Raw genomic sequence first — 17,618 nt, 5'->3', positions numbered from 1 at the left:
TCCAGCTGGGAGATCTCAGCCTGGCCTCAGGATTACCCCTACTGCAATTTGCCTCTGGCTTGGAGTACCTCCCCTCCCACCCCCTCCTTTTTGTTCTTCTGCTCCCCTTCCCCTTTCAGCCCACGTGCACCCCCTCACGGAACCCAAGACCACTCACTGAATTAGCTTTCATCTCCATCTCCAATAAAACATTTTGGTTCTGTCTCCTGTTCCACTGGATCCATATTCCCTTAAGTCCTTTGAAGAAGAATGTGGCAGTAGTTATTCCTAAAGTGTATTCCCCTGGGAACCAGTGTACCTCCACTCCTCTATGGTACATAGAGCAACAGCTCTGCAGGAGTGACCAGAGATTGAATGATTTAACTAATTTAAACTTCCCAAGTTAACTAATGTTACTTGGATGCCTCCATTGTACAGAATATACCATCAGGAATGCAAATAGGAATGCAATACAGCAATTGCCCCAGAGAATATCTGCATCCCATTTTTATTTCAATACTCTTCACAACAGCAGAGATACAGAATTACTGTAGATGTCTCAGTGGAAGAATGGATAAGGAAAGTGTGGTACATACACACAGTGGGACATTACTCAGCCATAAAGAGAATAAAATCCTGACATTTGCCACAAAACGAGTGGGTTTGGACATCATCGTGCTAAGTGAAATAAGCTAGAAACAGAAAGACAAAAAGCTTTTCTCTCATGTGTGAAAAATAATATACCTGTATAGTAAAAAATGTGTGGATGCCATATTATTTGGTTTATAGATACTCATAAATGTTGTCTTCACTGAAGTATACTCATTATGTAAGGATATATTCTTAGTTCCTCATTTATGATCTTTGTGATGAAACCCACATTATGGGATACTAATATATCCACCCTTAGCCTTCAAAATAATGTATATTTACACATGAAGCAAATATGGTAAATTGTTAAAAATGGCTAAATCTGTGTGCTCATTAAAGTCTTCTTTATATAGTTTTCTTTGCTATTTGAAATGTTGTACAATAAAACAAACAAACAAACAAGATTAGTTAAATCAGGGGTCAGCAAACATTGTTCTTAAAGGACCAGTTAGTAAACATTCCACAGTTTATGAAAAATTGGGTGTCTGTCACAGGTCAGTTCTGCATTTGAGGCACAAAAGCAGCCACAAATACACATACAAATGGACGTCGCTATGTTCTTGTTTACAAAGCCTGACGGAGGGGTGGTTTAGCTTGCTGATCCCCTTTCTAATGTCACAATCTCCTTTATTCTTTCCTGCCCTGGACTTGATAGGATGCGTCCTACAAAACAAACAAAATGTAGTTATTAAAAGAGGGAGCCAGTGTGTGGTACATTGGATGGAGCCACTGCTTGCAATACTAGCATCCTATGTCCGAGTGCCTATCGGAATCCTGGCTACTCTGCTTTGCATCCAGCTCTTGACTAATTCCCCTGGAAAGGTAGCAGAAGGTAGCCCAAGTCCTGGGGCCCTTGCCATCCATGTGGGAGACCTCACTGATGTTTCAGACCAGGTTGATGTTTCAACTTGTCCCAGCCCTGGCTGTTGCAACCGTTTGGGAAATAAACCAACAGATAGAAAACCTACCTTTCCCCCTGAGCCTCTATTTCAAATCTATAAATGAATAAAGATAAAAAAAAAAAAAACCCTCCATGAGTTAGTGACTAGGGGATACACTCTCAGCATTTACAGACATATACATGAGTGTGTACCCGTGTGCACGTATAGAATGGCCTTCAAGAAGAATGTAATTTGTACACTCAATGAAATCCAAGTCAGATAAGAATTCTAAGCTTTCATGCTGATAAAGAGCTTAACAAATGTTTTTTGGGTCAAGATAAAGAAATTATTCCTTTCAGCATCTGAATATGTTGCTTAGCAATGTACCAAGGGGATGGGCATTGTGGCACAGCAGATTAAGCTGTAGCTTGGGACTCCCTCGTCCTTTATCAGAGTGCTGGTTTGAGTTTTGGCTCTTCTTCTGATGTAGCATCCCAATGATGCATCCTGGGATGCAGCAGATGATTGCTCAAGTACTTGCTCCCTTGCCCCTACTTGAGAAACACAGATGGAGTTCTGGGCTCCTGGATTCAGCCTGGCTCCAACCCTGATTGTGGCAGGCGTTTGCAGAGTGTACTGCTAGATGAAAGATATCTTTCTCTTCCTCTCTCTCCGCCCCTTTCCCTCTCCTTCTTCCTCTGTCTCTACTTTTCCAGTAGATTAAAATAAATAACATTTTTCAAAAAATATGCCAAGGATATAAAGTCCTTAAACAAGGTATTTACCTCTGCATTTATCACCACTTGAAAGAAAACACATCTTCCCTGTGAATACAACAGAAACTATAGTTAATGCTGTGGTTAGCGTATAATTTAAGAGTGTGTCTTGAGGATTCAAATGGTAGAATCTTGGTCCTCAGTGTGGTCTTGTGAAGGCTTTCAGAGGTGGAGCCCAGGGGAAGGTGATTAGATCATTGTTGATGCCATCATTGGGAGGGATTCATGTCACTCTCTCAGAATAATCGCTACCAAGTGAGTTATGATAAGAAGGGCAACCCCGGCCACCAACTCCCTCTCTGGATTCTTGTCTTAATTTGTGACCTCTCCTTCTACATGAAGTCATTTCTCATTCTGCTCTACATGCAGTAAAGCAGCCATTGGGCCCTCGTGAGAGATCAAATCCATGACTCCATGAGCAACAACACTGAATTAAGGAAGCCTCTTTCCTTTATAAACCACCCAACCTCAGGTATTTTGTAATAGCTACAGATATCCAACTAGAAGAGTCAGTGATCGTAATAACACTTGAAGTAGCCAGAGAAGGAGATGCAGGGAAATAAAAAAAGAGGATGATAAGAAAGGTGTGTTCCAGTCTAGTAAGAAAAATGTGCAGGGATAAACACACCCAGTCTTTCATACCTGCAGCTTCTGCATTTATGGATTCAACCAACAATGGGTTGAAAATATTTGGAACAAAAACTTGGTCTGTTCTGAACATGTATGGACATTTCTTCTTCTCATAATTCCCTAGTCATATAACTACTGATTACATAGCATTTTGATTATATTAAATATTATAAATAATCTAGAGATGATTTAAAGTGTTCAAAAGATTGTGTTGGCTATATGCAAATACTATGCCATTTTATATGAGGACTTGTGCATCCTCGGACTTTGATATTCTACAGGAGTGCTGGAAACAAGTCCTTGTGGATACTGAGGGATGCCTGTAGATCATACCTCAGTAGATCAACAAATAGATGGACAGTTCATTGCAAAAGCAGCCTATGATTAGTGTTTCAAGGAATTATTGTGCATGGTATTAAGTGATAGTTAGACGCGAAATGTCAGCCCAGTGAGGCATGGCAGCAGCAGGATGGGGCTGTGCTTTATGTAGTAGTTATCTTCTAGCCCCTCTTCACCTGCTTTCTGGGTAGTAGTTGGGAAAAGGGGGAGAGATAAAGGAGATGGCGCACTCTTCCTTTTTAAAAATATCTATCTATTTGCTAGAAAGGCTAAGTTACAGAAAGAAAAAGGGAGAGAGAGAAAGAGAGAGAGAGAAAGAGATCTCCCGTCTGCTGGTTCACTCCCCAGATTGCCACAAAAGCCTGTGCTGGGCCAGTATGAAGCCAGGAACTGAGAGCTTCTTCTTGGTCTCCCACATGGGTGCAGGGGCCCAAGGTCTTGTGCCATGCTCTGCTGCTTTCCCAGGCACATTAGCAGGCAGCCAGATTGGAAGTGGAGCAGCTGGGACTCAATGGATGCCCACATGGGATGCCAATGTTGCAGGCAGTGGCTTAATCTGCTATGCCACGACACCAGCCCTTGTCACACCTCCGACACTGGGAGTGACACTTTCCACAGCAACTCACTTGACATTGGCCAGAGATAGTCTAGGGGAAAAGAGGGTTGAGAAATGGTAGAAAGGAAGAGAGCAAGTTAGTGACCACTGGTGTCCTTTGCCAGTTTGTTGAAGTACTGACGGATTCTAGAGCAACAGTGAAGCATTCATGGAGAATGTGATAATTGGGGTGGGTTGGGATGGGTTTAGCAACTTTATTAGCAAAAACACTGAATCAGGCAAGCCCAAGGATGTGGTCAGAGGTCAGCAACATAGCCTTGGGGGGTTAGGAGATGAAGTTGGTCACAAAGGGCACAGACATTGATTCTGTAAGCAATGAAACATTGTTTTTGGGCAAGCAAGTTGCATGATCACATCCATGTGTACCTCCAGTGTAGAATATATACTGAGAAGCTAAGGAAAGAAGAGTTAAGCCAGCAGAAAGGACATTGTCCCTGTATGTCCCTTATTCCTTATTTATTCTGTGATCTCTCTCAGCAAATCATGTCTTTGGCAGCCTGATTGCTGCCACCACTACCAAATCCTCTATCCCTAGGAGTGGTGGGTCCCGGAAGGCCAAATGGCCAACTTTGTACCTCGTGCTCCTTTATCCCGATTACCTCCTTATCAGATCACCTACTGCGAAGTGTCTCTCCCAGGGACGCGTTGGTGCTGGTACTATTGCTTTCATTTCAGACGAGTCCCTGGGGGCAAAACTGGGAGAAAATCTTTGCCTGGTGTACTCCTCAGAGCTCTCCAGAGAAATGCAATAAGAAAGAGGTCTATTGTAAAGATTTGGCTTAAGATTATGAAAGCAGGCAAGTCCCAGGGTCTGCAGGGTGAGCCAGCAAGTTGGAGACTCAGGAGAGCCAGCAGTGTAGCTCTAGTCTCAGTCCCAGAAGGGACATTTGGCACAGCAGTTGCCACTTGGGGTGCCCTGTATCACTTATCAGGGTGCCTGGTTCAAGCCCCTTCTCCTCTGCTTCTGATCCCACTTCCTGCTAATGCATACTCTGGGAGGCAGCAGATAATGGCTCTAGTACTTCTAGTACCACCCATGTGGGAGATTCTGATAAAGTTCCTGGTTTCAGCCTGGCCCAGTCTTGGCTGTTGTGGTCGTTTTGGCTCTGAACCAGCAGATGGAAACTCTCTCTGTGTCTATCTCTCTGTTTCTCTCTTTTTCAAGTAAAATGAAAACAAATAAGTAAAATAAAAAATTTAAACGTTGTAGTTCTAATCCATGAGCCTGAGAACCAGGGAAGGTGACTGTGTGGTTTTAGTCTGGATGCCGGCAGGCTTGAGACCTGGCAAGAAGTGTCATTGCATTTGGAGCAGGAAGGCAGGAGAACCCAAAGTCTTAATACAAAGGCACTCAGGCCACAAGGGCTCTCCCTTCCTTACCAGAAGGTCAGCCTTTTTGTTCTGTTCAGGCTTTCTACTAGTTTGTAGAATCCTTCCCCTACCCCATTAGAGATGGCCATCTGCTTTATCTGGTCAATTAATCCCACTCAAAAACACCCTCACAGAAATGCCCAGAATAATATTGAAGTATCCAGTGTCCTGGTCAGCCATCACTCTGGCCGTGTGAACAAAGAAAGTTCTCTTAACAGCAGGTTTATGTTTCTCTTATTCCACCAATAAAGAACAATCAGGGTTGACATTTTATCCAATATCTCTTTCATGGATAGAGAGTAGAGTTCATTATGAAATAATAATTCGTTACATTTACTCAGCACTTTGCATTTATGAAACACCATTTGAATATGTACCATTGTATTTCATCCATATACTCTTAAAATGGGGTGTCCTTATCATCACTTCATAGATTTATAAACCAATGCTTGGAGAAATTGAATAATTTTCCCATGTTCATGTAGCAGAAGGAACCAGGATTAGAAACAAGGAAATTGTGCTCAAAACACCAAATTCTTTTTTAAAAAATATTTTGATTTATTTATTTGAGAGAGTTAGAGAGAGAGGGAGACACAGAGAGAGAGATGATCCACCCACTGGTTTGTTCCACAAGTGGCCACAATGGCCAGGGCTGAGACGGGCTGAACCTAGGAGCCAGTTGCTTTATCCGGTTCTCCCATGTAGGTGTTAGGGGTCTAAGTGTTAGGGCTATATTCCACTGTTTTTCCCATGTCATGAGCAAGGAGCCAGTACAGAGAAGCTGGGACTTGACCTGGTACCCATATGGGATCCCAGTATCATAGGTGGTGGCTTTGCACACCAGGCTACAGTGCTGGCCCCCAAAGCACCACATTCTTAACCAGGATATTCCATAATGCTTTATATGCATTAGATAATATTCTTAATTATGAGTGTTAAATAATGTAAATAAAACTTAGCACAAGGTGTGGTACACATGAGGTATTTGGTTATAGTAATATTCAGAATGTATGTATTTTTCCAGTATCAAAATAAACTGGAAAAGTATATATTTTTAGTAGCTGGAAAACCAGGATTCAGACCTGTCTTTCTTATAAGAACTTAACCCTAGGTGTCCCCATGACAAGAATGACAAAGAACAGACAACAAAAGCAAAACAAAACAAATTAGACTATAACAAACTCAGAGGCTTGCACAGCAAACGAAAATGATCAATAGAGTGAAGAGACATCCAACAGAATGGCGAAAATATTTGCAAACCACCTATCCGACAAAGGATTAATATCTCAATTATATTGGCACCTTAAAAAATTCAACAACAGAAAAAAAAAAAAAACAATCCAGCTGAAAAATGGGCAAAATACTTCAATACACAGTTCACAAAAAAAAAAAAAAAAAAAAAAAAAAAAAAAAAAAAACAACAACAACAACAACAAACCGCTGGCGCCGTGGCTAACTAGGCTACTCCTCCACCTGTGGCGCCAGCACCCCGGGTTCTAGTCCTGGTCAGGGTGCCGGGTTCTATCCCGGTTGCCCCTCTTCCAGGCCAGCTCTCTGCTGTGGCCTGGGAGTACAGTGGAGGATGGCCCAAGTCCTTGGGCCCTGCACCTGCATGGGAGACTAGGAGGAAGCACCTGGCTTCGGATCGGCGCAGCGCACCGGCCGCAGTGCGCCAGCTGTAGTGGCCATTTGGGGGGGTGAACCAACGGCAAAAGGAAGACCTTTCTCTCTGTCTCTCTCTCTCTCTCTCACTGTCTAACTCTGCTGTCAAAAAAAAATACAAATGGCCAACAAATATATGAAAAAATGCTGAACATCACTACCCATCAGGGACATACAAATCAAATTCCCAATGAGATATCACCTCACTCCTGTCAGAATGGCTAAAATCCAAAACACAGAGAGTAACAAATGCTGGCGAGGATGTGGACAAAGGGAACACTTACACACTATTTGTCGGTCTATAAATTAGTACAGCCACTGTGCAAAACTATGTGGAGATTTCTTCAAAAACTAGAAATAGACTTGCTATTTGACCCAGCAATCCCACCACTGGATTATATACCCAAAAGACTTGAACACATTGTATCAAAGAGATACCTGTACCACCATAGCAGTACTACTCACAGTAGCCAAAATTTGGAATCAACCAAGGTATCCATCATCAGATGAATGAATAAATATTATGAGGCATTTCTACACAATGGGATATTATTTATAATAAAAAAGAATACAGTGCTACTATTTGCAGCAAAATGGTTGCAACTAAAGAACATCGTGTTGAATGAAACAAGCCGAACCCAGAAAGACAAATACCACATGTTCTTCCATATATGTGGGAGCTAAAATTTAAAAAATAAAAAAGAAATGTCTATGTGTATCAATATTTTTAAAAGATTTTAATTATTTGAGAGATAGAGACAGAGAGACAGAAAGAAAGGTCTTCCATCTGCTGCTTCACTCCCCAAATGGCCGCAATGGCTGGAGTTGTGCCAGTCTGAAGCCAGGAGCCAGGAGCTTCTTCCAGGTCTCCCATGTGGGTGCAGGGGCCCAAGCATCTGGGCCGTCTTCTACTTCTTTCCCAGGCCATAGCAGTGAGTTGGATCAGAAGAGGAGCAGCTGGGACTCAAACTGGCGCCCAAATGGGATGCCCACACGGCAGGTGAAGAATTAACTTACTGAGCCACAGGGCCGGCCCCGATGTGTGTCAATATTGCTGCAAATATAGTATTGTAAAACTTTGTTTTATAACTTTGTCAAACCAGTGGTTAAGAATGGTTCACTATTATAGCGTTAATGATTTGTGATTACTTTAAAATTTACTGTATATGGATGAAATTGTCATTTTTCCAATCAATTATTATTTATAGACATTATTTGTATTCCCACTAAACTAGGCTCTTTTTGCTTTTCACTCATTTAACTTTTTACTTAGTGAAGTAGTAAGCCTTTTTACTGTGATGTAAATTTAAAATGTTATCTCAAAAACTGAAAAAAATACAGAAAGATAGAGAGAAGGAAGGAGGACGGGAGGGAGGGAGGAAGGGAATATTCTTATGTTCCTAGAACTGTTTCCACAAATCACGTTAAATCTGTTAAAAACTAATTAAAAATAAAATTTAAACATGCTTTTAAAAGTATCTTTTGCAACTAAGATGGATGCTTAAATCATCCTATAACCCAGAATATTCAACTTAGAGTCTGGTTTACAAAACACTATGACATAAAAGAGGCGGCTTTGTTAATCTTCCATACATCACAGGTAATAGGTGTGTGCCAGTTTTTCTTTGGTGAAAAATGTCAAAATGCACAAGCTTTGCTTGCCGGGGTTGACAGCAGGTCACCGGTGTAAAATCACACGAATGCACTTCATTTCCTCATCCAGGGGCATTTGCTCACCTATGAATCCTTCAGTTCCATTGTGAGGGCTTATTTACTTCAAGGCTGGTTTATTTCTTGATTAGAATTGTGTCTGAGAGCTGGGCTGAAACAAAACCCAGCACCGAATGGTTCTGCCTCCAGTTTACTGCACTTTCAGTTGTGCTTTGTTTATAGACCTTTTGCTGCCCCATGATGGATGGACTGAGAGTGAAGTACCACCTTCTCCACCGCCACATCCCGCTCTGGAATTGGGCCTTGAAGATTACAGCCACAGGTATCGATAAAATGATAGATCGTAAATGCTCCTCGTTATGGTTTTTCTGGGAAAACCTAGCAATGTTATCTTAACTCTATTTCTTTCTAGAGTGGAAATCTCATAGTATCTATAATTCCTTTCCAGTGAAACTTTCTCATAGCTAATAGATTGCTCAGATTTTGTTTCCTGGAATTTGTTAAGATTTGTCTAATTTAAATATTTAAGAAAATGTTTGGGTTATTTTGAAAAGTTTGAAAGCTAGAGTAGTGGAGCTCAACGAAAAGTTATATGGACAGATGTGAAAGAAAACAAAACATAAAGCTTAGGTGAGTTTAAATTTGTAATTGGCAAACCCTAAAGGTATTTTGAAAATAAATGTTCAAAGAAATGTAATGAAGTCTAAAAATAAAACAACACCATATGTAATCTAAAATATTGAAAAGGGTGCTCCATATTATATCCGTTCTGTAACAGAAACTAAAAAATCGATAAGTTTTAGATTCATACAAGCATGAGAGAAAGAGAGATTTACTAAGCATACATACTATTTGACTAGTGGCATTCACAGATTGTATTCTTCTGATGAGTTCTAAAAATCATTAAATTGTCTCTTTGCTATTTTCTATATTTATTACGGCTGTTAAAAACGGTATGTTTCATTCCACTCTATGTCCCATGATAATCCTGTGAAATTTCTTCATTTATCTTTCAGCAATGTTAGTGTCATTCATATTAGGCTTTTTAATACAGTCTGCTAAAAATAAAGCAAGAGAATAAGAGGATAGCTGACTCTATTAAATGGAAGCCTATATTTACCTATATTTAGCTATCTCTGATTCTTGTATCTTTGAAGCCAGGAATCTTACTCAAACACAGCTTCATGAACACGATTCACAATCACAATAATGTTCTAGATCAGAATCTGTGCGGGTTTCTTTCGGGGAAATGTGAACAAATTTAATTGTGTTCATTCATTTTCCTTGCCTGCTTCAATCATGAATCAAAAATGACAGTTGATGGCATAAAAGAGCTTGTTCTTGAATAATTTCTTATGATCTACTTTACTGTTATGCTGTATATTTGTGTAAAACCACTGGGATGGTGGGAAGATAATTCAGATGCAAATCCTACTCTAAAGAATCCAGTAGTCTACAGGATAAAAAGTGGTGTCTAGGTCATAAGGCACTAAGTGATACTTACCAGTAGTTCTGGATAAAATCCTGTGCATCTGAAGCAAAGAGAATGCTTCCACCTAGAGAAATGTGGTAAGGGTGGCATTTGAGCTGAATCCGAAATCATGAAAAGTGGCTTGGCGAGAGATAAGTCCCAGGAAGAAGGGGATTTCAGAGTGAAGGGCAGAGAAACAGCGTAGAGGTGGAAAGGAAATTGATTTGCACAGCTTGCATAGGAACTGAGTGGCCAGATGATCCAGTCCAGACCACAAGGAGGAGATTTACTGGGTTTATTTGGTGAATAGTAAAATCTAGTGGTAGGGCTTTCACAGACAATAAGCATCACAAAGCCAATGTTTCATTGTCAATAGCATGGATTGGGTAAATGGAGGAGGGTTAATCTCCATCAGAAGCCAGAGCCCCTTGGGTACACTCTGGGGTTTGTGAAGTGAGGGCTAGTGAAGGCCTGCCCTGGGAAAAAGAGGCAGAAACCCTCAGAGGAGAAGCTGTTGGGTAAGGGGGATGGTTCAGATATGTTGCACAGGTAGAATTATTGGGATTTAACAACTGCCTTTGGCTTCTTCAATGTATCCCTAGGTTGCCCCCCTGTGCAATAAAGCATATTCCTCTGTGATCTTGAAAAGAAAATGTAAAAGTTTATATTGGCCCTCTGTGCTGCAAATCTTCATTCCAGGGTATAAACCAACAACTTCCATGTCCTTCCCCCCCACCTCCTCCCTAATCCTCTGTGTTCGGGCTTCTGTCCTCAGCACTTTCCTGGAATTCTCTCAGACATCAGAAATAGTTTTCTTGCCATTAAAAAGATGATATGTTCTCAGTCTATTCTTTTTGGCTCTATTGTATTGGGTCATTATGTCATTCATTCACTCATCCATCCATTCAAAAGTATTTCTGGAGCTCTGAGCCAGACACTGTGGGAGGTATTCAGGTACTGGAATGAATTAGAAAGTATCCCTATTGACAAGAAATGCAGTATCCTTCTGAGGAGACAGACACCCACGGAATTAGGATGCAGCCTGCTAAATATCAGATAGGACTCCCCGTGGGAGCCCAGAGATAGGACTTCTGCTTACAGGTGTCGAGGGAAGCTTCATGGGAGCAGTAGTGTTTGAGCAGTTTCTTGTAGAGAGGAAAGAGCCTCATAGGCAGAGAAGAGGTGGGAAGAGCTGTTTAGGCTGGGAAGACCAAATGATAGCAGGGTAAGCAGAGTGTGCTCAATGTGTCTGAAGCATATGGGATCTGGGGGAAGAATTAAGGGGAAGGACTGCCATGTTCTGTGAGCACCATTCCTTTCCAGAAACCAGAGAAGTATTGAAGGATTTCAAGCCTAAGAACTACAGCCTGAGCAATTTCAGTTGTGAAGGGTTTAGTGGATTGGGGAAGCCAAAGACAAGGAGATCCATTAGACTTGCAGCTAGCAAGAGCATGGTGCCTGAGTGAAGGGAGAAACAGTAAGGGTGGACAGGAAAGACCAGGGGCATTTTTGAGATGAAAAGGTCCAATCTTAAGCCTTGAAACTCTCCTATTCTGTGCACCAGCCAATGACCTGCACCATCCTGTAGGCTGCTGAGTTGCCTACAGAATTTGTGTTTGGATGTATGAAGCTTGGTGAAGGATTGCAAGGGAGCCATGGGGTTGAGTAATGGAGGCTGTCCTATCTTCCAAAAAAAATTTATTAAGCCCTGTAAAAAGAAATAGGGGTGCTTTAGGGGCAGACGCAATCTCCTAAAATGGAAAACTTCCTTCACATGAACAGTGAAAAACAAACTTAACACCTGAGCGTTGAACCAAAGTGAAATCATGAAATTGCTAAATTTATTTGCTTTAATGTGTTACTTATTATCAGAGAAAACTTTAGAATATATGTGACCAAATAAAAATAGTTTAAGGAAATTTTATTTTCTATTGTGAGATCTCAGGGAGAGTTTATAACAAATAATGTCAGAATTGCACATTACTAATAAATGAACATTGAACATTACTAGCAATTTAGAAATCCTTTAGTCATTTGCTGCATGTTAATATTCCTTTCTCCTCCTCCCTGTCTCCCTCTGTATCTCCTCTCTGTCTCTACTTCATGGATGTGAACTGTGCTATCCACTCTCATTCATAGTAGCCAATGGTTGGAGCCTAAAAAGGAACACCTGAAGCTTCAAATGTAAATTTTTATTGTTATTATTTTGCAATCAAAATCTTCTCCACGTGCCTTTATACTTCCAACTGTTCTCCTTGGACATTCATTACTGGCTGCTTTCTGTTTCACATTCTTGGTTTGTCACCCTATTCAGGACATTGGCATATGTTTCATGCTAGCTTTATTTATTCATTATGCAGCATAATTTGACATTGAGTATCATTTCTATTTGATGGATTCTCTGGTTGTTCATGCTGAAAACACGGCCTTTATCACAGACATGTCTTTGGCCTGCTGTCAACTTCTAACTTCCCACAGCCTCCACTGCAGCCCACTCAGCCATGAGCACATGCTAACTCCCTTCAAAATTAAAATACGTCATATTTTGCAGTTAATCATCTTGTCACCCTTTCACTCCAGACAATTTCGATATGTAGCATAATATCTAATATCATGAGCGGTTTTACTAGTCTAACTTATGTGTCTACCATATTTTCACATTAGCTAATTCAATACGGCATTCATCATTTCAGTGTGCTATTCACTTTCATTGGCTCTACTCTCATAATGTTTTCTGTTATACTCACTTTCTCCTCTTTAAAGATCAACCAATCGGATATCAACCTTATTGGCTTATTTCCATTTTGTACTCTAACAAGAGATATCCATCTATTGAAAGTTTTCAAAATGTATACTTAGTCACAATCACAATAATGATTGTGTAATGATTAACTTAATGGACATGAGCATATATATATATATATATATATATGTACAAAAAAACCTTTATTTGATCATTATTGACTATAACCCAATGTTTATTTTTTAAGAATTCACTTTATTTGGACAACTCCCAATTTGATGTTATTGTATCTAGGAGCATGGTCACCATGTTTCTTAAATGGTTATAGGAGTCATTGTTCCCAAAAGTCCAGGAAAATTTGAGGTCTCATTCTTGAAATGTCAATTAATGCTGGTTTTGGTAAAGTAAGACAATGAATTGGGTTAATCAATATGTTATTCCTTTGAGTAGAGCACTTTAAATGCAGTGTGATCTGTGTTTTAATGAGGAATATTCATGTTGGTCCCAAACCTTCCCCCTGAAGGCTTTCATTATGGTATAACATCTGCTTTGATTAACAATTTGGTATTCTTTTATTTCATGATATGCACCACTCTAATGAAACAAAAAACAAACTTAAATGAAAACCTCAGAAGAGTAGAGCAGATCTGCACTAAAAGGGATAAGTTTTTTTTTTGTTTTGTTTTTTGTAGACTCAGGTTCCTAATAACATGTGTTCCAAGGTGGCTACCATTTTAGTGAACGCTTGTGGCTGTGGTGCAGGTTTTGCCCCTGGCCAGCTGTGTGACCTTGAAAATCAGTCCTCCTCTTTGGACCTCAGGGTCTTATCTAAAAGATGAGGTGACCTTTAATCCCTCCCAGCTCTTAAATTCTTTGATTCTATGAAGGCCATGAGTCTTTCTGACACTAAACCCACAGCATCACAAGAGATCAAAGGATGAAAAACTGAGTGCAAATAAAGGTTGAGTAACACAGTTAAAGGCAAATGCTCCCAAAACACCAGGGCTCAGGGGGAAGCTCAGGTTCACAAAGATCTCAGAATTGCCCCTTTAAAATGGGTTGGAAGAATGAGACTATTGCTGTAAGGCCAAGCCTTACTAATAGCCTTACTAAAAAGACTCAGGATCCCAGCTCACAATTTGCATGGTTTTCCATCACTAGCTACCTCATGTAGCACACTTTATTTATCCATAGCTTCTGCCTATCACTAGGAAGTAAGTACACACACACAAACTATGTAATCCCAGAGTAGATTTAAACTTCTTGAGAAATTTCCGTGAAACCTGTACAGTCGTATCATTTTCCTAATTTTTAAAGCAAGTTTAAGTTTATTGCCTCACAGGCATCCAAAAAGGATCTGAGGATGAATCACAATCCAGAATAAAGAGCTCAGAGCTCTAGGATGCAGAAGTTTGGTGCTTCAGTTCCCTGTCTACCTCTCATGTCTGTTCAGTGTTATTATTTTTGAAATTAGATTTTAAAAATTCCTAATTAGCATAAGATACTTGCAGTTTTCTGGGTTACAGTGCAATATTTCAATACATATTACAATGTGAACTGGTCAAACCAGGCAACTAGCCTTTCCATTTCTGTTTGGAAACTTCCTAGATCCTTTCTCCCAGCTCTTTTCACAGTCTAGCATACATTGTTGCGAGTTAAGATCATGCCACTGTGTGGAGGAACACAAACGTGTTACATCAGTACACCTGTGTTCCAGTACCTGTTATCTGACCTTCCTCTATCCCTTCTCCACTCCTTCCATGTATAATTTTTTCATTGGCAGGTGCCTCAGGCCCTCAGTCAAAGGCCATTTTAACTTACAAAAATAAAGAAAAGGATAATTGTTAGCAAACTTTGAGCTCTTACTGTGCGCTAGGCACTATTCTCAGTAATTAACATAATTGATTTAATTCTTACATGCACATTGTAGAGTAATTATATTACTGTCCTTTTCACTATGAGGAAACTGAGGCCACACCCCTAGCATCTCTCTCTAGCCTCCTTATCATCACACTTCACTATTTTCAAAACAGAAGATGAGAAGAGCTGTTGCTCATAGGCCTAGTGGAAATCTGACACAGAGATGGCAAAGAAACCAAGACCAGTGAAAACAACAGTCATTTGGGAAGCAAAAACAGGTCATCTGTTTATTTTTTAAGTACTTCTAAAACACTTACTCTATGCCAGTCAGTGGTCTCCTTACTTTGCAAATCATTTTTTTTTAAAATTTGTTTGAGGCCGGCGCTGCGGCTCACTAGGCTAATCCTCTGCCTTGCGGCGCCAGCACACCGGGTTCTAGTCCCGGCTGGGGCACCGGATTCTGTTCCGGTTGCCCCTCTTCCAGGCCAGCTCTCTGCTGTGGCCAGGGAGTGCAGTGGAGGATGGCCCAAGTGCTTGGGCCCTGCACCCCATGGGAGACCAAGAGAAGCACCTGGCTCCTGGCTTTGGATCAGCGTGGTGCACCGGCCGCGGCGGCCATTGGAGGGTGAACCAACAGCAAAGGAAGACCTTTCTCTCTGTCTCTCTCTCTCTCTCACTGTCCACTCTGCCTGTAAAAAAAAAAAAAAAATTAAAAAAAATTTTGTTTGAAAGGCAGAGTTACAGAGAAAGAGAGGGAGAGAGAGACAGAGAGGGTTACTTTACAAATCTTAATTCATTGTAGTCTCTTATCACTCTATACTCTATGAGCAAGAGAATATAATTGTACTCATTAAAATGGGTAAAGATTGTGAAGATCCGAGAGGTCCAGGAACTGCCCAGGTCACGTCCCTGATAAGTAACAGGGCTCTAGCACTGTGCTGCACTGCCTGCCGTGGGACTTCCGCAATCTACCCACTGTCTTGTAATGATGGAGGTTCATTTATTCACTCAGCAATATTATTGCTGCATATTCATTTTGATATTGCTGCAAGGCAATATTAAATATGCATGACTAATGAGTTTTGAGAAAAGATTAAGCTGATTTTGGTCTATTCAGTTTAAAAGTTAAGATTCCCCAGTACATTTTACAAGAGTTCCCATTCAAAACATTTATTGTTTTTGTGGCTTTGGTCTTTAAAAGATCACACTTCAACTGCTTGAAAAGCTTAACCTCAATACTTTCAGATTTCCTAAGGAGGCTTAATTTGAGTTTTCACTGAATTTGAGATTAGAGGATAGACGTTATGTTGAAAAAAGCCCTAGTTTTTACTTTCTAAATGAGAGAAAATGACAGTGATTTATTTTATGAAAATATGTGTATTTAATATATTCCTGGATCAAGGTATAAGCCATTAATTGTATTTGCTTTAAATAATCTCTTCCATCCTCAAGCAAAGTAAGTGGTATATTCAGGAGAAAGCAAATTCTTTGGAGACTGACTACGAGTAGCAGGAAGCCTGCAACAGGCATTTGATGTATCTGGTGTCTAAATTGTCAACTGCGCTTTTCCTGTTATTCCCTTTTGGGGTTATTGATGAGCAGACGATCTGCTCAGCATTAACACTAGTTTTAGAAAATAGCACTAAATAAAGTAGAAAGCCAAACTCCTGCAGCCATCCGTCACTCAGCAAGATGGTTTTCTCCAAAGGACACGGCCCTTTCACTCGTTTTCAAAGGAAGGGCCTTGCCTAGCCCACAGAACCCTCTCAACTGGCTTTTGGCCTTTCTCAGTGTCTGGTGACAGCCTTTGAAGTGCCGGAGCTTTCTATGTTCCCCTTGCCCACTGAAAGTTATATATTGTACAGCAGGATCCCAATTAGCAGAAATCAGTGAAGAGTAAAACACGATATTAGCCAGAGAATATTTTATTTAAATTGGGCAGTATGATGAAATACATGAAAACAGAGTTGCTTCATCTTAGAAAAGAAACCCAAGATTCAAGAATTGGTTTACAATGTGTGCTGGGAGCCGCAGAGAAAAGGGTGATAGAATATGTCCACAACAAGAACTGTTTCCCTCTCTCAAGATATTATTGTTAACCTAAACATGGCATCTGCCTTCTTTCCACAGCTGTGGGGTATATTCATCAGGGTATCTTCCAGACCAGCACATCAACTTCAGATCTGTGACACCAGCCGGGCAGCCTGAATCAATTAATCTGAAAGCCTCAAAGAGCATGGATCTTGGTAAGTGAGGGGGAGGTGACATCCAGGTCAGCTCTCTAGCCTCAGCCATCTATCTTCCCAAATGTCCTGGTTTTGTTTCTTCGTCCCAACCTGCAGAGACGCAGAAGCCTGGAGGAAGGGGTGGTGGTCATTCATCCTGTCTTCCTAACTCACACCTCTTAATTGCCATCTCCTCCTTTGCAAAATAGAAATGATTGACTTTTGTAAAATGGTCATAAAATGCCCTTCCTTTATGGTTCGCAAAAATAGGATTCCTTCTGGAGGATCCAAATGCCACAAGCATCTTTATTTCACCTGTCTTTGTATTTGCACTCACATTTCTGGCAGTACGTGTATTTCCATGCTTGTTGTAGGGCCTGGGAGGATAATGTGATTAAATGAATCCTCTTGGACAGCGCTTCTAATAGTTCTCTCCACCTGTGATGGATGGATGGGGGTGGCACCAATGGAAAAATCCAACTCTCTAAATGTCCCTCCCTAAGTCCTGTGCCATTGGTGGCTGGAGGGAAAGAGGGGGAATGTCCCTTGGGTTTGCCAGATCTAGGGTATTGGAGCACCCTGCACTGGTGCCTAAGCAACCTCATTGAGGTTCTGGGCATTATAGGGAATTTCCAGGTGACTCTTGGCTGCTATCAACTGTGTTTGCCAGGTCCTGGGACATGAGACCTGGAAAACATCTCAGATGTGTGAGATCATTGCTGCCCTCCCATGGGCTCCTAGGG

General features: G+C 40.9%; 1 protein-coding gene across 8 annotated transcripts in view; it reads left to right on the top strand.

The window, feature by feature from the left end:
• The window catches only part of PARD3B (par-3 family cell polarity regulator beta), a 1,151,792-nt gene that overhangs the window by 678,756 nt on the left and 455,418 nt on the right, over positions 1–17,618 (top strand). For all 8 annotated transcript variants that reach the window (XM_051849249.2, XM_070070340.1, XM_051849247.2 and 5 more), the window contains 2 exons: positions 8,799–8,898; positions 16,781–16,896. In XM_051849249.2, the coding sequence (XP_051705209.2) occupies positions 8,799–8,898; positions 16,781–16,896 (216 nt within the window). The remainder of the gene's footprint in view (positions 1–8,798; positions 8,899–16,780; positions 16,897–17,618) is intronic.

Source organism: Oryctolagus cuniculus, chromosome 3, assembly GCF_964237555.1.
Source record: "Oryctolagus cuniculus chromosome 3, mOryCun1.1, whole genome shotgun sequence".
Taxonomy (NCBI): domain Eukaryota; kingdom Metazoa; phylum Chordata; class Mammalia; order Lagomorpha; family Leporidae; genus Oryctolagus; species Oryctolagus cuniculus.
The sequence above is the reverse complement of the archived record's forward strand: the minus strand, read 5'-3'. Positions and strand labels throughout refer to the sequence as shown.